We start from the raw sequence: 23681 nt of genomic DNA, 5'->3' as shown, positions 1-23681 counted from the left end.
CGAAGTCCAGTGCCAAGGGCCTTCTGGTGGTTCCCTCACTGTGAGAAGCGAAGTTACAGGGAATCAGGCAGAGGGCCTTTTTGGTAGTGGCTCCTGCCCTGTTGAACGCCTTCCCATCAGATGTCAAAGAAATAAACAACTATCTGACTTTTAGAAGACATCTGGCAGCCCTGTTTAGGGAAGCTTTTAATATTTGTTGAATTATTGTATTTTAATATATTTTGCTGGAAGCCATCCAGAGTGGCTGGGGAAACCCAGCCAGATGGGAGGGGTATAAATTATTATTATTATTATTATTATTATTATTATTATTATTATTATTATTAATTTCATTCATTCAATCAAACAAAAGCCATTAGTGCAGTTCAAGGCCATGCTCCAGCCAGGCAAAAACACTCCAGGAAGGGAACAAAGGAGAGCTGGTGAGGGCAGTGTGGTGTGTGGCCTGGGGAAGAGTCCCAAAAGCCAAGATGGAGAGGCCTTGCGCCTGGCACTCCTACTCCATAGGGGATGTTTGATAGGATTAAGAAGATCCAGCTTTGTATTTTTAGGTGAGAACCCATGTTAAAATAAACTTAGTCCTTCCGGTTTGGTCAGTCGTTTCTCCCTCTGAACGCTGAGAAGGGTCAATAATGCAAAACAGGTGCTTCGAAGTAATCTTAAGTACGCGCGTTGCTCCTAATGTGATACTTGCATTCATTTTATCCACATGCCTTTCCTGTTCATATAGAAAGGAGATTTTATTTTACAATTTTTGCATTCAAAGGAGCACTAGGGAAAGGAGAGCGAACTCTTCTTCCCTTCTCCCACTTTGCTCTGCTTTGCTCTGTTGCTTTAACCACTTTCCTCTGAACTGGACTCCTTTCCAGTATCTGAACTGGGGTGAGAAAGAACTGTTTGAAGCAAGGGGTGGCTAATCTTGAGGCCCTCCGGATGTTGTTGAACTTACAATTCCCATCAGCAACAGGTGGTAGCAGTTAATCCAACAACATCTGGAGGGCCTCAGAATAAGCCACCCTTGACCTAAAGCAACAAGGTTACTGCAGGAAGGTTGAGAGAGATGGTAGATTTTGCTCTCTCCTACTGGCATGTTCATTTTCACTGAAAATGTTTAGTTTAGCTCTCTGTGCAAGTGGCGGCATGCTCTGTTTCACTAGCACAGTGTTTCACGAACTTGGGTCTCCAGCTGTTTTTGGACTACAATTCCTATCATCCCTGACCGCTGATCTTGCTAGCTAGGGATGAAGGGAAGTTTGGAAGACTGCGTTCATCAGATTATCTGTTTGGTAATATATTTGTAAACCTCCAGCTAGTGCAGCCAACAGGCTAAAAATTATAGCTGTAAACGTGTCACCAATATCCTCCCATATTGTGAGAGAAACATGCAGCAGCAGTGTCTGTGAGCTTAGTTTTTTATTGTCGTAAATGCCTGTTGCTCTGCAGGGGGAGAATATTTCATTGAGGTAGCATCTGGCAAAAGCAAACCTGTGCCCAGGGGTGGAGTGTGATGGCTTTTAGCATCTAAATGAATGAATGGAAAATTTTAAAATAACCTATACAGCTTCGTTTTGCTTTTGTGCAACAGGGTGAATGGTGGGTTAGAACCTCCTTTCTGCCTAATTTCCTCTAAACTAAGGCTCTAAAGCAAGAGGTCCTTAAACTGTAACAGATTCTTACTACTCTCTTGGGGAAACACCAAAGGAAGGGGGCATGCAGTCACGTAAACCTGGCCGTGGTATACTTGAGTTTCTTTATTCATTACACCTGTGCCCTTGCTCTTCCTTCAAATAATTACACACTGGCTTACAAATGGATTCCAGGTGGCTTCTCAGCCAGGCATTTTACAGGGTGAGACCTGCTTAACTCCAGCCATACCACAGAACCATCTCTTACTTTTGGACAATTCCTTGGGCTCTAGTGCTCTTGAGTTGACATAATTTTACATATAACTTGGCAACTCTACCCCATTTCTCCTTGAATAACTGGAGCAATTTCATGAATTTTAGTTTGAGCTGCCATTTATCCTCAGCAAGGTGCACCAGTGTGGAGTTTTAAGATATTTGGAAGAATCAGGGATGCTTAACTATAGTTTTCAGAACAGTAAATCTTAACTCCTTTTCACTCATGCCTGTTGCACTGATCTGAACAGCCCAAGCTTAATCATAGGAATTTTGTTATAAAGCCCATGTTGCCATGAACTCTGGGCTTTTTACATTTCAATGTAATTTTTTATTATTCAGTAAATGGTTTTTTTATTCATTATGAAGCTAACATTTCCCCCAGTGCTTACATGGGATTTCATAAAACATAATCCTTTCAGAACAATTCCACTGACTGAAGAAATTCTTGATTTGTTCCTTTAACAACTGATGACAGCTTAGCTATGTAACAAAGCAATTTCCATTATTTACCTTGTTGTGTGACATGTGTTTCCTGCAAACTGAAGGGGGACAGGAAAGTGTACCATTTCCTCAGTAGAGGGAGAGTAGTGCAACAAAAACATCATTGCAATAGGCCCTAACTCTGCCAGAAGATAAAAATGCCTACATTAATGGAAGAATGACTAAATAGGAGGGTGGATTTTGGACAGTTATAAAATGTACAGACATGTAGACTAGGTGATTTGCAAAGTCCAAGAGTTTTCTTCAGCAAGAAGAATCAAATAGCAAGAACAGACAATTTGGAAGTGCTCTAAGATTCTCCTTCAAATACTTTTTGGAACTAGGCTGATACTGTGCAGTTCACTCTCTAAGATTATCACTGAAGGAAAAGTTCAACTTTAAACCTTTGTTGTTGTTGTTTAGTCATTTAGTCGTGTCCGACTCTTTGTGACCCCATGGACCAGAGCACGCCAGGCACTTCTGTCTTCCACTGCCTCCCGCAGTTTAGTCAAACTCATGCTGGTAGCTTCGAGAACACTGTCCAACCATCTCGTCTTCTGTCGTCCCCTTCTCCTTGTGCCCTCCATCTTTCCCAACATCAGGGTCTTTTCTAGGGAGTCTTCTCTTCTCACCAGGTGGCCAAAGTACTGCAGCCTCAGCTTCAGGATCTGTCCTTCCAGTGAGCACTCAGGGCTGATTTCCTTAAGAATGAATAGGTTTGATCTTCTTGCAGTCCATGGGACTCTCAAGCGTCTCCTTCAGCACCATAATTCAAAAGCATCAATTCTTCGGCGATCAGCCTTCTTTAGGGTCCAGCTCTCACTTCCATATATCACTACTGGGAAAACCATAGCTTTAACTATACACGACAAGGCAGTGATCCACAAAGGAGACTTTAAACCTAGGTGTCAATAAATGGCATGCCAGCTGATGCAGCACAGTAGCTTACGCAGTGCGTTGGGCAGAAGAGCCTAATTCAGATTTTTGTAAATTTCATTGTTGACATTTCCGCAGTTCTGGTTGTCTGTAAGGATTCTTGTTGCAGATCTGGTATTGTAAAGGGTTACTGAGATGATGCATGTGAAGCACTTTGAATAACTGATTAGCGTTCAGTTTATTTGTATAAATTATAGTAACAAAGAGTCTCATTTGGAAAGTGTGCTTTTTATATAGCTCTAAGTGACAGAATGGCCCAGTTTTTCAGAAATTCAAAATTGAGATCATGTAAGTGCATAGTTGTGCCCATGTCCACCTTTATGTCAATGGACCTGCTGAGTAAAAAAATTACATTCTTATCTTCTTGATATCAGCTCCATTATTTGATGCAATGTAACATGAATAAGACGTATCCATTCTTAAGGAAATCAGCCCTGAGTGCTCACTGGAAGGACGGATCCTGAAGCTGAGGCTCCAGTACTTTGGCCACCTCATGAGAAGAGAAGACTCCCTGGAAAAGACCCTGATGTTGGGAAAGATGGAGGGCACAAGGAGAAGGGGACGACAGAGGACGAGATGGTTAGACAGTGTTCTCAAAGCTAGAAAACATGAGTCTGACCAAACTGCGGGAGGCAGTGGAAGACAAGAATGCCTGGCGTGCTCTGGTCCATGGGGTCACGAAGAGTCGGACACGACTAAACGACTAAACAACAACAACATGAATAATTTGTTGTAGGGTTGAGTTTTACAACAATTATTAATTGTCCAAGTCCTGTGTGGGATAAATTTATCCCAAAGGGAGCTCATTATGAGCTGTTGATGATCATAAACTGAATTGATCAGGAACCATTTTTGAGAAATGCAAACAGAACGATAATTTGAAAAGCTTCTCACTCCCTGACCATGTGCACTTAATATGGTGAAGTACAGACAAATCATGTTGCACATCTACCATCCTATGTTGATTTTATATTGTGTTAGAAGTTCACATCCCCCAACAGGTGTTTCCTCATTTCCCAGTTGTTCCATTGCTTCAAGAGCAGAGGATTTCCGTTTGACCTCACCTCCGATTGTTTATTTCCTTCTGCATTCAAGATGTTAGATTCCTGGATAATCACTTGCAATCTTCACATGTGGAAACAATGTTTTTTCAGTGGTGCAAGCCAGCACTTAGACATTTCTGAAGCACTGCTGTGCCATGCCGGGACTCTATTCTTGCCCTGTCGCCATCATGTTAATGCTGTCAAAGTGCTGAAGATTAGCAATAGCAACATATTAGCAACATATCCACAGAAGATTAGCAACATATCCACACATATTTTCAAAACCCTGTAGGCAGATGACAAACAACCAAAGATGAAGTTTTGTATAACTGGTTTCTGTGTGTGTGTGATTTGTTAGTGGAAGCTGGCAAAGCACACCTTTCACACTTCTCTGTGTAGATACAGGTAGGTAGCCATGCTGGTCTGCCGTAGTCGAAACAAATGCACACGAAAGCTCATACCAATAACAAACATAGTTGGTCTCTAAGGTGTTACTGTAATGATTTTTTTATTTTACTTCTCTGTGTAGTTGTTGCAGCCTCATTCCCACCAAAAACGTTTTGCAAGGATTTCTTGTAGCCACCACATCCTCTGCCCCATTTTGTAAGGGAGACATTTGCCATGTCAACCCTAATAAGTCATAAAAAGGTAAAGGTAAAGGGACCCCTGACCGTTAGGTCCAGTCGTGGCCGACTCTGGGGTTGCGGCGCTCATCTCGCTTTATTGGCCGAGGGAGCCGGCGTACAGCTTCCGGGTCATGTGGCCACCATGACTAAGCCGCTTCTGGAGAACCAGAGCAGCGCACAGAAATGCCATTTACCTTCCCACCAGAGTGGTACCTATTTATCTTACACTTTGATGTGCTTTCAAACTGCTAGGTTGGCAGGAGCAGGGACCGAGCAACGGGAGCTCACCCCATCATGGGGATTCAAACCGCCAACCTTCTGATTGGCAAGTCCTAGGCTCTGTGGTTTAACCCACAGCACCACCTGCGTCCCTAATAAGTCATAAGAAGAGCCCAGTTGCATGAGACCAAAGGCCCATGCAGTCCAGCATTCTTTTCTCACAGTGGCTGGTCAGAAGCCTATGAGAAGCCTATAAGCAGAATCCCCAGCAATCAGTACTTGGCAATGATGGTAGAACATAGCCGTCATGGGTAGTGGCCATTGAGAACCTTGTCCTCCATGAGTCTTTCCCATCCTATCATGCAATACAACCAGATTCAGCACTTTGGCCATGGCTCAGGCCGAAAAATTGTGTGACCAGGTTATTTATTTCCTAGTATCACTTGTACAATCGTTTGGCTTCCGTGAGGTGGTCAAAAAGGTCATGCAGTAGCATTTAATTTTATAACAAAGCAGCTCACTGGCAGTAAAAGTAGGAGCTGCTTTGTTATAAGTTTGCTTTGAAACTGAACAGTTTGGCATCCTAGCTACCATCGTTATGTCGGGGCAGGTAGAGGGAGCAAGTCACCAGTAACTGACAAGCTGTCAGTGATGTTCTCCTTATTCAGAAAAACAGAGCAGTTTAGGCCTAGTGAGCACAGCAACTGTTCCCAGTAGATCTTGCCCCATGAGGCAGTTGCAAGGACTAAAATTCCCCGCCTTCCCCCAGCTTTCTTCCTCCTCCAATTTCTTCCCAAGCAATCTGAGGTTCCTTCATCTCACCTGTCTCTGCCCCACCCACTGAGAGCCAGTGTGGTGGTGTGGTTAAGAGCGGTAGACTCGTAATCTGGTGAACCAGGTTCGCATCTCTGCTCCTCCACATGCAGCTGCTGAGTGACCTTGGGCTAGTCACACTTATTTGAAGTCTCTCAGCCCCACTCACCTCACAGGGTGTTTGTTGTGGGGGAGGAAGGGAAAGGAGAATATTAGCTGCTTTGAGACTACTTAGGGTAGTGATAAAGCGGGATATCAAAACCAAACTACTACTCTTCTTCTTCTTCTTCTTCTTCTTCTTCATCATCATCATACCTCTTTGAGTGATTAGATAAGCACTTACATGCCAAGAAAATAATGGCATGGTTCCATTCAGCGTGGTTTGGGGTTTTTTTTAGTGGTGGGGGGTGGGGAGCAGGTTGTACCAGGCATTAACACTGTAAGTATTTTGTTTCTTAAGAATTATATATAATATATTATAATTTGTGTTTGTTTATTTTGACATTTAAAAACAACTCCAGGCTGGAGCTTCTGGCAATATTTGGGAGGTCTAATGACTTCAACCTGACAGATGCCTTCCCCTTTTGTCTTCTTTCCAGCTGTGATCAACTTAGTGTCATTCACCTTTTGGCTAGAAGGGCAGACTTTTCAGATTCATTCAAGGCTACCCCCTCTGATCCATTCTGATGGAGCATTCAGGCATTCTGTGCAAGAGAGAGCCAGCATTATCCCTTTCATTAATATTTTATTGTTTTGATATCCATCCTTAAGCGATGCACCAGTAATTTCCCTTTAAATACAATATGAAATGTGTGGTTCTACCTTTAAAAAAGATTCGAGACTCAAATATGTAGTTTCACACAAATCGTTTTGCACAACATGGTGCAAAACAGGTTCACTGCTTCACATTTGCAGGTTGAGGAAGGAAAGGCTTAAAAATACATCTCCTTCTAAAGTAGCTGAATATGCATGGGTAAGGATATGTCTCCTTTTTAAAAAAGGACTTCAGAATTATACAACTGTGAACTACACATTTACACAATTGCTTCATTGTGCAATGAATAAACCCTATGAGTCTGATGTTGAAAAAATGGATTGCTTAGGTTGGGATAGTCTTAATCTGAACTAGAAGTTCTGGACAAAGAGAAGAGAGCACACACTTGCTAGGTCTTCATTTGTGACAAAGTTTGAAAGTTAGTATAAGGTAGGGTCTACAACAATTAAAGCAGGTTTTTTAAAAATGTTTTGTTTACAGCAAGCTCAATTTTATAATACATTGTTTTCTTGTTTGTTTTATTCATTTTTAAGGTGTTCTTCTACGTCATCTTTATCTTCTCACCCTCCTTAGAAGGGTTGTTGTCCTTAAAGATGGCCTAAATATATTTTAATTAAAAGATAAGTAAATAAATGCAATATCTTGCTTTTGGAGTAATTCGATACCTTCTCAATCTTATAGGGCAGCAGCGTGTTTCTGTGACCAGCCTCCTGGTTTGCCATGGCTTGTTATTGGTTGGGACAAATCTTGGGATAATAGTAGCACTCCCAGTTCCTCGTTTGCAAGGAATTCCCAAAGTAACTGGTAAGTAAAATGACTATTATTATTACCTTTATATCCTGTGTTTTCCTGCAAGGAGCTCAAGGTGGCAAGCATAGTTCTGTTGAGATTTCCATTCCACCTTAAGGAGCAGATGTGTGGAACTGTTGCATGTCACATGTCTGTTTACATTCCAGCACAGCTTGCTGGGAACTTCCTTTGTGTATAGCTTTTGCTTTTCCCATTCTCTCTGTGAAAATGAGAGAGAGAGACGACATGTTTCTTTGTCCTGATTTATGATTAATAAATCTGTAGTTGTAGTATGCTTCCACAAGCCTCACGCCTATTCTATGTGCACAGTTCGATCTGCTGATAGTGTGCCCTGGCTTTGAAGCCCGGGTCATTGATTTACGTTGGAGCAGAGGTGATGGGTCTTCACAGCAGGACAGCTGGAAGGAGATGGCCCAGCCGGGGCTAGCCAGCTGGCCTCCCGGCCCTCTGCATGTCAACAAGTTCTCCCCTATTTTACCCTCACAACAACCCTGTGAGGTTGGCTAAACTGAGGGAAGGTGATCAGCCCCAGGTCAACCAATGACCTTCATGACTGAATGGAGATTAGATCTGAAATGCTGGGTAACTGTGCTTTGGAAGCTGTTCTCACATGCATGCACGACTTACACTGAAACACTAGAGAACATTGTGTGGCTTCTGCAGCAGCTTTTGAACTGAGTATCTGGCGTATAAATACATCTACAGTATATGAAACTCCAAGAACCTATTGGTAATTGCACATGAGTAGGTTAAGATAAAGGACCCCTGGATGGTTAAGTCCAGTCAAAGGCAACTATGAGGTTGTGGCACTCATCTCGCTTTCAGGCTGAGGGAGCCAGCGTTTGTCCACAGACAGTTTTCCAGGTCATGTGGCCAGCATGACTAAACTGCTACTGGCACACGGAGGACCATGACAAGTGCCAGAGCACATGGAAATGCAGTTTACTTTCCCACCGCAGCAGTACCTATTTATCTACTTGCACTGGTATGCTTTTGAACTGCTAGGTTGGCAGGAGCTGGGACAGAGCAACGGGAACTCACCCTGCCAGGCAGATTCGAACCGCTGACCTTCCGATCAGCAAGCCCAAGACGCTCAGTGGTTTAGACCACAGCACCACCCGCGTCCCTGCACATGAGTAAGATGTACTGAATTTGAAGGCTGCGCTTAATAGCCATTGTATTCTTTGAAATCCAAATAAAATTCTGAACCCTAATGCATTGATACTTTATGTTTTGCAGTTTGCTCCCCCCCCCCACTGTTATAACTGGTCAACTACTTTTAGCAGCCAGTCCATATGTTAACAAGTAAAGAAAAATGCCCTGTGGTTTAAAACCCCCTCTTACTCCAGTAAACTATAACAGCTGAACACTCTACAGAATAAATGCCACTGCACTTAAGGATCCTGCATGTTTGAAGCTTTCATCTGGCCTCCCCAGTAAAATATGTTATCTATTTCAGCAAGGCCAGCAGCAATATGTATATGGGCAACAAGAGCGGAGTATTAAGCTTAATTGGAAAAAAAAGGTCTTGGCAGCAGATTGTGGAGAAAGCTAGTAATGTTAAGATAGTGCAAATGCCAACCAAAACATGTCAGCTGATTCCCTTACTCATGCTGTTGTGAAAACAGAGAACAAAGCATGAACTGTACGTCAACTTTGCTCTGCATGTCCTCAATTTTGCTGATTTGTTCTAGATTCATAAGGTAACTCCGGTATATATAATAGGCTGCTTCTGAAAACATTTTGTGCAGCAACAACAACAACAAAAAAAGCAAAACTGCTGGCATATTCATAAAGCCAAGCAGGATCTGGTACGGTTTCAAACTGGATGGGGGGGGCAGTGTGTTGAGATTCTTGCATTCCAGGGGGTTGAACTAGATGAGCCTTAGGGGATCCCTTTCAACTCTACCATTATGTGATTCTGTGAAGGTTTAGTCTTGCTCACCTGTCTTAACCTTGGGAGAGAGTCAGGGCAAGGCTTTGGAGAACAATCAAAAGACTGCAGGAAACCCCTGTCCTGTATATGTAGCAGAATGGACTGTACCATTTCAGACTGCAGCGGATGATCAATTGTTTATGTTTCCCTACACTAAAACCTCCCAGAAAATGGAAAATGACCACAGCAGTCAAAGGTATTTGTCCATTATGGTGTGCTGGTTTTTTGTTTCCCAGGGCGGTGTGTGTGTGTAAATGGAGGGGTACTCAAAACTGGTATTGCTCACCCGCAGTCTGAAATGGTATTGTGCATTTGTTTGCTTTACTATTTTTTTGCATGTGTAGATCCAGGCCTAGGTAATCAGGCAGGAAGGGTAACATCAGGGGGGAAACAATAGAAGGGAGAGGGTACTTGGGAGCACAAGGTCATCATATTGCTCAGCAAGATGGATAGAGACCTGCAAGTATCTATTATAGGCAGCTTGAATCAATGAGTAGAGGTGGACCCAACAGAAGGTAGCCACGACCAGCAGTGGTATAGCATGGGTTGCCAGTGCCTGAGGCCATGCAGAGAGGGTAGATGGGCGGGAGGGAAAAGGATAAAGTATGCATTCACATTCAACTGCCGGGAGATCGGGAGATCGCAGCCACAGAGATCAGAAAAGAAGAGCTGCTCTGTTGTCTGGAGAGGTCACTTCCTGGTTCGCATGGAGAAGCCATTTTCAGTGGAGCCCAGTGACGGAAGTACACAACTGTATTGAGGCAGCACCAGATGTTGAATTTTTGCACCCCTAATGATTCACCCCTGGGGCAACCGCCCCTATGCCCCTCACACTATGTCATTGGCAAGCAGCTGTATATATATCTTCCCTGTAGTAAGGTCTCTCCCATAACATTTTAGGTAAGTTTATCATGTGGTATGGGACATGGATGGCGCTGTGGGTCAAACCACAGAGCCTAGGGCTTGCCGATCAGAAGGTCGGCGGTTCGAATCCCCGCGACGGGGTGAGCTCCCGTTGCTTGGTCCCTGCTCCTGCCAACCTAGCAGTTCAAAAGCACGTCAAAGTGCAAGTAGATAAATAGGGAAAGTAAACGGCGTTTCCGTGCGCTGCTCTGGTTCGCCAGAAGTGGCTTAGTCATGCTGGCCACATGACCCAGAAGCTGTATGCCGGCTCCCTCAGCCAATAAAGTGAGATGAGCGCCACAACCCCAGAGTCGGTCATGACTGGACCTAATGATCAAGGGTCCCTTTACCTTTACCTTTACCATGTGATACAGTAGCATCGTATTGAGTTCCCCGCAGTAAATATTGTGCAGTTGCAAAGTAAGTAGTCACCAAACTCATGTTGACTTAATGCAAATCTTATTACTTGGCAAGGTTTTTGTTCTGTAATGTGCAGAGAACCATTTAAAAAATTGTTCCGAGGACTGAATGGCTGGTGAAATTAAGGTCAAGATAATGAGAATTGCTCTTTTTTTAAATGAAGGTGTTGGTTTTTTTTCCTCCCCCGGCTGCAGGAAGAGGAATGGTTTCTTACCATGCACATAACGGCCCAGTTAAGTTCCTTGTAATGGCCTCTGTGACCAACAAGCGAAGCAAAAGCAAAAGCAAATCAAGGCACAGCCTGAGTCGTCCTCGTTCGGGATTGAAAGATGAGGACCAAAAGAACATTGTTCACAATGAGAGACCTAGTTCTTCTCTGAGCAACCCCAATGACAGTGCTGTTTGGCTGGGAGGCTCAGTAGGGTCCATTGCTCAGAAAAGTGACTTGTCTTCATCTTCTGGGTCCCTGACGTTGTCTCATGGATCAAACACAACTGAGCACAGGCCCGAGGAGAGTGCCGTCTATGAGCTTTTGAAAGAAGTCTCTCTTAGCCAGAGAAGAAAATGTCGATCCAAAGAAGGAAAAGCAGTATCTGTCTTGGTCATCTCTGGAGGACAAGGGCACAGAAGAGTGAACAAGAAGTGTAAGCAGCAGCGGCCAGATGAACTGGTTTCGTCTGTGATGGTTTGGCAGATTCCACTATTAAAGATCTAACATCACGGTACATTGTGATTTTGTGAAAGACGTCTGCTTTAGACCCAAATGTGTCTTCATCATGATGAACCTTCATCCAAATAGATTTCTGGTGTCACGTGAAAATGAGTTCTGGGCCCAAGTGTCAGTCTTTGCAGAGGTGTGCACACATATGACTAGCTGCATTGAAATTGGTGAGACTGCTTGCTTGAATAAGGTCCTAAAAAATATCATAAGATGTCCCTGGGTTGAAAATGCTTACTTCTTAATGGAAGTAGGGGGTGTAACCTGCTTCTTTTTAAAAAAACAACAACAATTTTGCCATTATTTATATTCAAAAGTTATATCCTAGAGAATACTAAATGAAATGCAAGGACCAAATAGAATTCCACCAGTGGGTCTCCCTTAACTTCTTCTTACAAAGCAATATAAATCTTCCATTTTGTCTACTAGCTTAATTCCAGAGGGCATAGGTAAACTTGTAATATATTTCTTCAGACCAAAAGAAAAGAAAAGTGTATTGAGTCAAATAGTAATTTAGATTTATATCCTTTGAAGCAAACAGCTAATACTATTTTTAATGCTCAGTATTAAAAAAAATTGCAGAAAATGTTGAGACACAAAACTACGTGGTTTACCCTTTTTACTTATTTAAGTGTGGGGTTTTTGTTTGCTTTTTTTTTAACCGTTTGGTCATTGCCAATAGGTAGAAGAAAATAACATGAATACAGATGTTAGTAGGTACAAATAGTAGTTCATGTTTTGGTGCTCTTTTGTTTATAGCATATTCTGTTGCTGGCAGTAGAATGTGCTCCATTTTATTGTACATGAATAATTGGGAGGGGGGTAAATAGCAAAACAAATTATGAGATTATGTATCCATAAAGTAGCAGAGTTCAGCACTATCCAAATACACGAATGTTTGCTAGAAGTGTGCATTATTAATGCAAGCTTTGACCTGAAATCAATTGAAGTGTACATTTGCCATGACTACAGGCCAAGCCCGGTGCCTAATATCTATGAAAAGAAGCATTCTATTTACAAGCAATAGGGGTGGGAGGTCATTTTGTTTAGAGCAAGTTTCACAATCCTGTTTTGCTTTATAACTTACGTTCCCATTTAGCCGTAATAATGCACACTTGGGATTCAGGTATAGGCAACACAGCAGTCTCCGATGTTACTATGACTGTTGAGAAATGGTAACAACTTGCAGCCAGCCAACTACAAGACCAGGGCTTTCAACCTCTAGTCCAGAAGTCATGACAGCTGTATGCATTCCTGCAAGTCGTTTCACAAGCGGTGGGCCTCTGTGATGTCTTGAAACCCTCCTGATACTTGACTGTTGCATAATGGAGCCATTTTATGGATCATGTTTGACCAAGCCTCTTAAAACTTCCCAGACAGGTTTATTTGATCAATGATAGCAACCCTTTTCACAGCATGGGATGGAATAGCAACTGGTGTTGGTGTAACTTGCTGTACTCATGTACTCGGATCTCAGCAGGAATGTTGTATCACTCTGAGGTCACTCCTTGATGCAGGAAGAAGTCCAGTGGGGAAAGTTTGCACTGTATATATATTATGACCATTTACTGTAAGTGTAGATTTAGAATGGCCTTAAGATCATCAGATGATAGGCACTTAACCAAATGGGCAAAATAGGAATGTGGTTTGGGTTTACTTGAGATTGAGCAGGGCTGGATAGAAGGTACTTTGTGATCTACTGCTGTATTGCAGTGGATGGGCAAGCATTTCTGAATCCCAGATGTTTTAACAATTGAAAAGCCCCCTGCCCTCTTTTCTTTCTATATTCGTGGGCAGCTGGCTTCATCCCCGAGCCACTGTTTTGCACATGCTTCCCCGGCTGGTGTACCTTGAGCTGTAACAGAAAATAAATGTAGATCCCACGAGTGTGAAGTCTGCTGCTCACACTTGGCAAAGAGGATGTGAAAATGGTTCACGCTTCTACGTCTGCCAGTAGTGTAACATTTGAATTATTGGTGCATGGGGAGATACGTCTCAGCAAAACCTGCGTGTTCCATTTGTGGACAATGAACTAACCACAGACAAGATGCAGGTGCCCATAGCTGGAGCATGGAGCTAGATATTCAGAGATTCAATTGACTCTCACCCCTGCTGTACCTGACAGCAAATAATATCCTAGTGACCCCTTGTGTCCTTTACTGGAGCGATGGGCTGAGATCAACAAAAAGTGCTGATGCCATCTATGAAAGCTGGAAATATTAGTCACTGTCCCAGCTTGCCAAATCAATTCCTAATAAAAACCCAACCAACCCAAATGTCTTCCAAATGTACTAGAAGAACTGTTTTTAGGCTTGTGTGCTGCTTTTGGTTTCAAGACATGTTTGAGCCACAATGGCTGGTCATTCCTAAAACCAACGTATTTCCATGGAACTTGTGTACGCCTTTTCCTTGGACCCACTGTGTGCACCATTCCTTTGGGAAAACCAAAGGAATAACTTCCACTACCATAAACAAGAGCAGGATCGACCTTCTTTCTCATGACGTATGCACCGAAGTTACCTGCCTCCGAGATTTATGTAGCTGGTTCAGTTTCCTGCCCTGAATAGCCTTGCTGTCTTTGGTTCCGTTCATCCAAAGAGATGTTAAAAAATTCCCTGATCCCTTTGAACTTGCCTTTCTTGAAAGGCAGCACATGCAGAATTGCTTTTGAAACTGAAGGGACTTTCAAAAATAAGTTTGTGCTGTGGCCTTGGGCTCACCTGCTCAGAGGAGAAAAAGTTGCAGATTCCACTAGGCTGTCTCTGCAGATCCCAGCCGCTGACTGCTGCCAAACACAGACTTCTGCAAATCTTCTGAAAGACATTTGCGCTGCTAGGTAGTATGGCAAAGAACAGCTTTAAAGTATCTTATGTAATTGTATATAGATAAAAATGCTAACAAGTAACCAAGTGCAACATACATTTGCTTTGCAATATATTGCAAACTTTCTGCTATATTGCTTCAGTGTTGGGTGCACGCCAGTGGTAATGTACTTCTAGAGTAAACGGGCATATATAAAAATAAACGTGTTGCTAGGTGGACCAGATTTTGCTTCGGCTTCCACTTGCAAGTGCAAACATCCTAAGAAAAAAATAGGAGGAAGGGAAGAGTGTGCAACCACTATACCGCATTAAATATTTTCTAACATCTAACAGTATGTGTTATAACCTGAGCCATAAGATTTGTATTTATGTCTACAATAAACTCAGAAAAAAATATTTCATAAAGAAAACTGTGAATAAACCATTCCTCAAAACTATATTAACCTTTCTTATTTTATGAGTTAAAAGCATGCAAAAGGGTTTGTGTAGTTTGTTGTGTTCTGGCTGGCAGTGTCCACAAAAAATATATATGTAGCCAGATATTCCAAGCCATTTATTTTAATGCACTGGTGCTTCAGTTACTTATTGTTTACAGTGCACATCATTACTTGGGAAGCATGGAGGTGCTGTGATTCTCCCTGATAACAGTGTGGCACTTTTGCAATAATATTTTGCCACATTGTTCCCAAATAGCCCATCCTGGTTTTGGATAGCAGCCCTAACAAATGCATAATAAATGCACCCTCCCTCTTTTTCAAAGCATTTACACAGCCGGGAAGATAAACAAGCCTCGTGAGGATTCTTTGAGCCTGGGGCTGCAAACATGGAATTGGTCAAGTAACCTGGTAGGCTGGATCCATGGCTGATGGGCTGTGTAAAATTGTGCTAATAAGCCAGGAGAGGAGAGATGGCGTATATTGGGATGCCAGCATGATACCCATGTTCTGTGGTGCACATCAAATGTCTCAGTAAATGCCTTTGGCGTAGACTCACTCTGACCCCTTATATGGGATTTGGTATATAAATTTTCCCTTGGCTTTTTTGCTGGCCCATGTAGGACCAGCATGGATAGCTGGTTCAAGTGTTTCCCCCCTTTATGGTCTTGATTTGTGGGCTACTACTAAAATGAGACTGCATTTTAAGCCATATTTTAATTAACCTTTTTGTTTTTCCCCCTATTACGTTTTATTGTAATTTATATTTGGTGTTAGCCACCCTGAGCCTGGCCCTAGGCAGGGTATAAATAGAAATTTTTTATTATTGTTATTATTACCTCAAAAATCCACAGTGCAGAAGACGTTGTTCTTTTGGCTCAGTTCCTGTTTGTGCAGACCTGGCATCTCCTCCACTGAAAACACACACCCTGCCAATATGCCCACATTTTGTTGGATGCCAGGACTGGGCTCCCTCCCATTCTGAAGTGCAAAGAGGCTTCTTTCTCTGAGCAGCAGTGGCTGTTGTAGGTGCCTTTCCCCTCCATTGTTGGGTTAGCTGTGAGGACCACATGGTTTTCTGGTCCTGTTTCTTTCCCTACTCTTTTAGGTGTGGCCGCCATTTTGTGCTGCGCCATGTCCCCATGCATTTTCTTTCAGAATAATTTCATAGGTTATGCTGGTGGCGGGAGGGGGGTGTCGCTAACCGTTTTGGGACAGTGTGCAGATTCGGAATTTTTAGGGACTGCTGTGAGACACCTCCAGGTATAAGTATGTGAACCAGAATATTCAGAATTAGGTTTCTATTATGCTGTTGTGATTTTTTTTGGAGGGATGGGCAGGCTGTATGCCTGAGCCCCCCCCCTTCAAATTCCTGGATCCAGCACGGATTTAATTCCTGGAATAGCCAGGCTAGCTTCCTGTGGGGTAATGGCCCTCTAAGTATGGGCCATTAAGGTAACAAAGGAAGTGGTTCTGAGCCAGATAGAAAATGGGTGGGTACCCGTCCCTCAACTTGCTAGTAGTTGGAAAGGCAAAGGCCAGAGTGGAGGGGTGAGGTAGAAGCTAAAAGCAAGGTTGTAGGCTGGGCAGCTGGGAGACAGAGCAGTGCCTGATTTCTGCTGGGAGAAGCAAGGCCCACTTGGGGTGTTGATGCTGTGAGCCCTTCTATCATAGGCCCAGGTTGTATATATGTGTAAATGAACCATATATCATAAAGACAGCACAGTCTCTATGGCCCTCATTCCAAGGAAACCGAACCCTGGGTAAGCTCCTTGAACCCTGGGGATCTTGCAATGCACAGAGTTTGGGCTGGCATGCAACAATACATTCTATCCACATCCTATGGAAGTGCTACAGGTGACGGCCTTCAGATCACATGATGACATAAGGTTTCATTGTTGTTTATAGATAGTGTATAGTGGAATATATTAATAGTATAGAGCACAATTCCATTTGCCTTCAAGTCACACTGATGTCCGCAGAATGAAATATGGGCTTAGTCTTTCCCTATTGAAATCAAAAGGATTATAGTCACAGTTTATCAGGGCTTCTAATTAATGTACAGTCATACCTGAGAAGTCGAATGGAATTAAAACGTGGCTCCTGCAGCCAATCAGAAGCCACAGAAGTCGCATCGGATGTTCGGGTTCCAAAGAACATTCACAAACCAGAACACTCACTTCTGGGTTTGCGGTGTTCGGGAGGCAAAACGTTCAACTCACAAGGTATTCGGAATCCAAGGTATGACTGTATACTAGCTTCATTCTAATTACATCAGATACTATCTACTGTATGTCCATTTTCTTACACTAAAAACTTTCTCCCAAACTACTTCAGTTGGCTCTACTTCAAATGGCAGCATTGAAAATTAATGGCATACAATCCTGTGCATGGGTAAAGGTAAAGGGACGCCTGACCATTAGGTCCAGTCGTGGATGACTCTGGGGTTGCGGCGCTCATCTCGCTTTATTGGCCGAGGGAGCCGGCATACAGCTTCCAGGTCATGTGGCCAGCATGACGAAGCCGCTTCTGGCGAACCAGAGCAGTGCACGGAAACACCATTTACCTTCCCACTGGAGCGGTACCTATTTATCTACTTGCACCTAAGATTCACAGCTGTAAAGATCTCTTAAAAGGTAAAGGGACCCCTGACCATTAGGTCCAGTCATGGCTAACTCTGGGGTTGCGGCACTCATCTCACTTTATTGGCCGAGGGACAGCTTCTGGGTTATGTGGCCAGCATGACTGAGCCACTTCTGGCAAACCAGAGCAGTGCACAGAATTGCCGTTTACCTTCCTGCCGGAGTGGTACCTATTTATCTACTTGCACTTGACGTGCTTTCGAACTGCTAGGTTGGCAGGAGCAGGGACCGAGCAACAGGAGCTCACCCCATCATGGGGATTCGAACCGCCAGTCTTCTGATCGGAATGGAATGGATTGCAACCTTTAACGAATGCAAATAATTTTCAATAGACAATACAACAAACTCCCCTCCTTCTGAATAGTGGGGGAGGGTTAAACGAAAAAAAAATAAAGGCAAGGGATGCAGAATAGGAAAAGAACCAGGGCATTGGGAAGGAAAGGGGTTAAAGGTTGTTGAGCTGAAGGGTAGCTGTGAGAGGTTGTGGAAGGCTTTGAGGAATGTTGGCTGCAAAGAGAAGACAAACAAGCCAACCCACGGCCACTTTGCAGTGATAATTGAGCATCCCTGCACTCACTGAAATTCTGTAACACCGTGAGAATGAGTCAGGAAAATGAAAGCCTCTCTTCCCAGAGGAAAAAAAACTGGAGGACAGATTTCAGCACAGCACTACTGTATATAAAAAGACCTGTGGCTCTTCTCATCTCTCCCTCCACCCCTGAACACTACTCCTTCCAGCTTGGGTTGGAAGGCTGCACGAGTCAGATGGGTCAATGTGAGTTCACCAAAGCTAAAAATCATGTTGTAGAACAGATGTTGATGTCTCATCCGAATGCATGTTTCGTGCTTCCCATCACCCAGTATTTTATTGTAGGGTGACTTGGGGGAAATGGAGAAAATCAGGTGTGTAAACTCCAAATGTTTTATATAATGTGAGTGGGTGTTTGTGAACGTGTGTGCTATCTTGACTACTTGGTTTAAAAATAAATAAATGCTGGCTAATGTTTTACTTTAGACTGAGCTTCTGCTCTATAGAAGATCAAGCAAGAGGACTGAACGGTCTGACTTTAAAATGATATCAAGGCATGACCCACTAGAACTGACCATACTGGCTGGTCCCTGGTCATATTGCTGGGGCTGATGTGAGTTGGAATCCAGCCACATCTGAAGGGCTTCACAGGCTCATCCCCCAAGTGTTAAATCTATACATGGAGAAGGAAGACCAAGATTTAAGTAGCATGTGGGATGCTTAACATATGACATGCAACCAGAAATGACAGGGGCATAATGGAAAGAACTGTGGGTAGGAAGAATGCACAGAGGTGGCTTTGTTGATAAAGTTCGGGTTCTATTTCTCCTTGTTTTCATAACCTCCCTATACCCACTTACAAGGAATGTCTTCTGGGCTATCATCTGTTGTTTGCTGCTTTTTGCCCGAGAACCTACTAAGCAAACTGACGACCAATCTGTGTACAGTGGATGAATGAGGAAAGGCAATTGATAGTGATGGGAATGACATGCCATGGTTGGGCATAGTCTTGCAGGTAGGCACATGACAACAACAGGCCTGCTACAAGGTAGCAAGAGACTGGAAAGGAGAATGTGGAAGGCATCCATCACTTTATACAGCCCTAATATTGGAGCACTCTCCGGTTCTTCGGTTGATATCATTTTAAAGTCATGTGGCATGGATAGTCCAATAACATCTACAATGCCTCCAGTGCCCCTGTTTCAATACTATATAATATTATGGAGAGTGTGTGTGTGTGTGTTCTTATTGTCTCTGGTCTGCTTGTTCAGCATTTCTCCTGCCTATTGGCTATTGCACCAAGTCTTTCTTAGTTGTTTCCATTCCAGTCCATAGACTGCTACAGAGGAATGCAGACTCCTTTATGCATGCACACCTATTGTCACTTGAGGACTGTATTTGTGAATGAGCCCTCATACATCAAACACAAACAAGAACTTTCATCAACATGTCTTCTGGATAGCTCAGTTGGTTAGAACATGGTGCTGAAAGTGCCAAGGCTGCAGGTTCAATTCCAGTATGGGACAGCAGCATATTCCTGCCTTGCAGTGAGGTTGCACTAGATGATTCTCAGGGTCCCTTCCAACTCTACAATTCTATGACGTCTCCCAAATGCAAGGCTTTTTAGTGGCATCAGTACATTTAGCTGCAGTTTGTTATGTGCTCCTAAGTGTTGTGCAGGCATGTGTAAATGGGCTTTCTCTTGCCATTTGGTTTGTATTAAACTTTTATCTTTGAAAAGAAAAAGAAGCATAGAATAAAAATATAATTCCTTGTATGCCTACCCACACTTCCCCCCAAATTCACCTGTTATTCCCCGTTGTGAGTGGTAATTCGATTTGCCTTTCCTTGATGGGTTGCCGCTCTGCATGATAGGCTCCAGGAGCAAAGATGCCCGCTTAGCATTTGTGGTGATGCTCAGTGATGAGCGGCATGCTTTGATCTGCTGCGACATTTCCTATTTCCTCCCTACCTATTGTCGTTCCATGTCAAACAATGCCAATCACTTCCCCTTTGCGGGGTTTGTGTTATGTACTGAGTCGAATAGGACCCAAACTGCAGCAGTCTGATTGGTCCTAGAACAATAGGATCCAAAAGGCAGCAGTCTGATTGGTCCTAGAACAATAGGATTCAGAATGCAGCAATCTGATTGGTCCTAGAACAATGCAGCAGTATGATTGGTTGGCAGGAACCACCCAATCATGCTCCAGATTGAAGTGAATCCACAACCTGATTGGCTTACAGTAGAATTCCGGAATTAGCCAATCATGTGCAGCCCATTGTGTAAATAATGTATATAAAGCAGATACTTGAGGGGACATTCATTCCTCCTCACCACTATGAGCTGAATAAAGAGCATGAAATCACTTTGCGACTCTGAGTATATTTCACTGGCGACGAGGATGGGATCCCGCTGAGCTGACTGCCACACACAGCACCGCAGCACCGCCACCTGCCGCACCGCTGCCTCGCACCGTGTATCCAGGCTTCAGCTCCGGGACCCAAGGAACTCAGAATGGCCACTGACAGCAGCTTCACACCGTTCAACCCAGCATCTGGAGACTGGGAAGCGTACGCCTCCCGTTTCACCTTCCTCCTAGAAGCCAAAGGGGTCACCGATGAGGAAGACGCCAAGAAGAGGGCAATATTCTTCAGCGTTTGCGGAGAGGAGACATTTGAAATCGCCCGGGCTCTCCTTGCGCCTGAAGACGTTGCTACTGTTCCATACAAAACAATAATGGAACAGCTGAAGGGGCACTTTTCGCCACAGCCCTCAGTGGTGGCTCGTCGAAATGCCTTCTACGCAAAGCGGCAAGCCCCTGGGGAAACCATAACTGGGTTTGTGACCTCTCTCCGCCAAGCCGCCCGGTTCTGCAACTTCTCAGAGCTGGAGAACATGCTTCGTGACCGCCTCGTCGGTGGCCTGAGGGATGAGAAGCTGCAACGACGCCTCTACGCTAAGAAGAACCTAACGTTCCAGGTCGCTCTGGAGGAGGCCCTGGCAACGGAAGCTGCCGAGAGGTCGACGCAAGAGGCACGGCCGAGCCAGCCATCCCAACCGAGGGTCCACCACGAAGACCTCACCGACGACTCAGGATCTGACAGGGAGGAGGTGCACCGAGTACAGCAGCGCACTCAAGCAGCCCACATACCACAGCTGCCTCGACGAGAAGGAGGGAACTGCGCAAGCTGTGGTGAAAGTCACGAGAGGAGGACCTGCCGTTTCCGCAACGCAGAGTGCAGGCAGTGCAGAAAAGTGGGACACATCGCCCGGGTGTGTCGGGCTCGGCCCACCCGACGCCAGGCATCAGATGACCAATCCAAGAACCCCAGGTCCCGGGGCCCAACGCACCAAGGCAACTCGACGGAGCTCACGGACTTTCAGGTATACCAGTTGCCCCACCCCAATGTAGAGAAAATTTATGTAGAGGTAAAGATAGAGGGGGCCCCATGCCGCATGGAGCTTGACACGGGTTCAACTCTATCCATAATCTCGGCAAGGACCTTAAGGAAACTGTGTCCTACTGGGGGTCCCAAACTCAGGCCGGCCCCATTCACCCTCCGGGACTTCCAGAAACGCAAGGTCCCCACAATGGGGGTGGGGACCTTCAGAGTGCAATACCGAGGGCGGACGCGGCAACTGGACTTACTTGTGGTCAAGGGCCCCTACATTAGCCTACTGGGATTGGCATGGTTTGGACCACTGGGGCTAGCTGTCACTGGGGTGAACCACACTAGCTTACAAGTGGACGTGGATGCCATATGCAAGGAATTTCCGGGGGTTTTCGACGGGAAATTGGGACAGTATACGGGCCCCCCCATTGCTCTACAGCTTGACCCCGCAGTACGACCGGTCAGGCTCAAGGCCCGCCGGGTCCCGTTCGCCCTGAAACCCCGTATCGACGAGGAATTGGACCGGCTCATGGAGCAAGGAGTGTTGGAACCGGTGCCTAATGCCCCCTGGGAAACCCCAATCGTCACACCTGTCAAGCCTAATGGTTCAGTCCGCATCTGCGCAGACTACAAATGTACCATAAACAAGGCCCTCATGGCCCATGCATACCCAGTGCCAGTGGTCAGCCATGTCCTTGCCACCCTGGCTGGGTCGAAAATTTTTGGCAAGCTGGACTTGGCCCAAGCATATCAACAGCTGCCAGTAGATGAGGCCACAGCAGAGGCACAGACGATTGTAACGCACAGAGGAGCATTCAGGGTAAAGCGGCTGCAATTCGGTGTCAGCGTGGCGCCAGGCATCTTCCAGAATCTAATGGACTCTCTTCTTAAAGGGATTCCTGGCGTCACCCCCTTCTTCGATGATGTGTTGATTGCCGGGCCCACACCAGAGGAGTTTGAGGACCGCCTCCGCACCGTTCTGCACCGTTTCCAGACAGCGGGCCTCAAGGTGAAGCGGGAAAAATGTCTACTTGGAGTGCCCCAGGTGGACTTTCTGGGATTTATGGTGGACGCAGAAGGGGTCCACCCGACTGGGGACAAGGTACGGGCCATTTGTGATGCCCCAGCGCCCAAGAACAAGACTGAACTGCAGGCCTTCTTGGGACTATTGAACTTTTACCATTCCTTCCTTCCCCACAAGGCGGCGGTAGCGGAGCCCCTACACAGGCTCCTGGACAAGCGGGCCCCTTGGGTGTGGGGCCAGCGCCAGGAGGCCGCATTCCAGGCAGTCAAGGACTTGCTTGTCTCAAACTCGGTCTTGGCACACTTCGACGAGAGGCTGCCGGTGGTGCTAGCATGCGACGCCTCGCCCTATGGCATTGGCGCTGTCCTGGGACACCAACTCCCAGATGGAAGAGAGGTACCGGTGGCATACTTTTCCCAGACACTCAACGCAACCGAGCGGAACTACTCACAAATCGACAAGGAGGGTCTGGCAATCGTGAAGGGAGTTAAAAAATTCCATGATTTCTTGTACGGGCGGCCCTTCACCGTGGTGACTGACCACAAACCGTTGCTTGGCTTGTTTGCCCCCGAAAAGCAGACCCCCCAAGTGCTGTCTCCTCGTGTCCTCAGGTGGTCAATTTTCCTTGCCAGCTACCAGTATGCACTGATTCACCGCCCTGGGAAGGCGATGGGCCATGCGGACGCCCTCAGCAGGCTACCACTACCGGAAACAGGCCCCGACCCAGCACCAGCACAAGAGGTTATGAGCCTGGAGCTGCTTCCCGACCGCCCTATTCAGGCACAAGAAGTTGCACACCATTCCAAGAAAGATAGGGTCATCTCCCGGGTCCTGGACTGGGTGTGGAGGGGATGGCCCAGCAGCAGCCCTGGGCCAGAATTCGCCGGCTACACAACCCGCAAACATGAACTGTCGGCCCACAAGGGGTGCCTGTTATGGGGAAGCAGGGTCGTTGTTCCCCAGCCCCTCCGCAAAAGGGTCCTCACAGCCCTACACGAGACACACCCAGGGGTAGTAAGAATGAAGGCCCTGGCCAGGAGTTATGTGTGGTGGCCGGGGATCGACGGAGAGATAGAGGCCTGGGTGAAACACTGCCAGGCCTGCCAAGAATCCCGCCCAGATCCCCCAAGGGCCCCAGTCCAGTCCTGGGAGTCCGCCCGAGCACCATGGTCACGCCTGCATGTGGACTTCGCTGGCCCCTTTCAGGGGAAAACATTCTTCATAGTGGTGGACTCCTACACCAAATGGCTGGAAGTC

The 23681-nt window shown here is 45.3% G+C and overlaps 1 protein-coding gene across 6 annotated transcripts in view; it reads left to right on the top strand.

Annotated features, from left to right (window-relative positions):
• The window catches only part of ARHGEF10 (Rho guanine nucleotide exchange factor 10), a 97708-nt gene extending 86023 nt beyond the window's left edge, over nt 1-11685 (top strand). For all 6 annotated transcript variants that reach the window (XM_081856789.1, XM_081856786.1, XM_081856788.1 and 3 more), the window contains 2 exons: nt 7475-7597; nt 11057-11685. In XM_081856789.1, the coding sequence (XP_081712915.1) occupies nt 7475-7597; nt 11057-11577 (644 nt within the window). In that variant the 3' untranslated portion in view covers nt 11578-11685. The remainder of the gene's footprint in view (nt 1-7474; nt 7598-11056) is intronic.
• The last annotated feature ends 11996 nt before the right edge of the window (nt 11686-23681 follow it).

Source organism: Podarcis erhardii, assembly GCF_964252035.2.
Source record: "Podarcis erhardii genome assembly, chromosome: 3".
NCBI classification, from domain to species: domain Eukaryota; kingdom Metazoa; phylum Chordata; class Lepidosauria; order Squamata; family Lacertidae; genus Podarcis; species Podarcis erhardii.
This window is presented reverse-complemented; position numbering and strand designations above follow the sequence as displayed.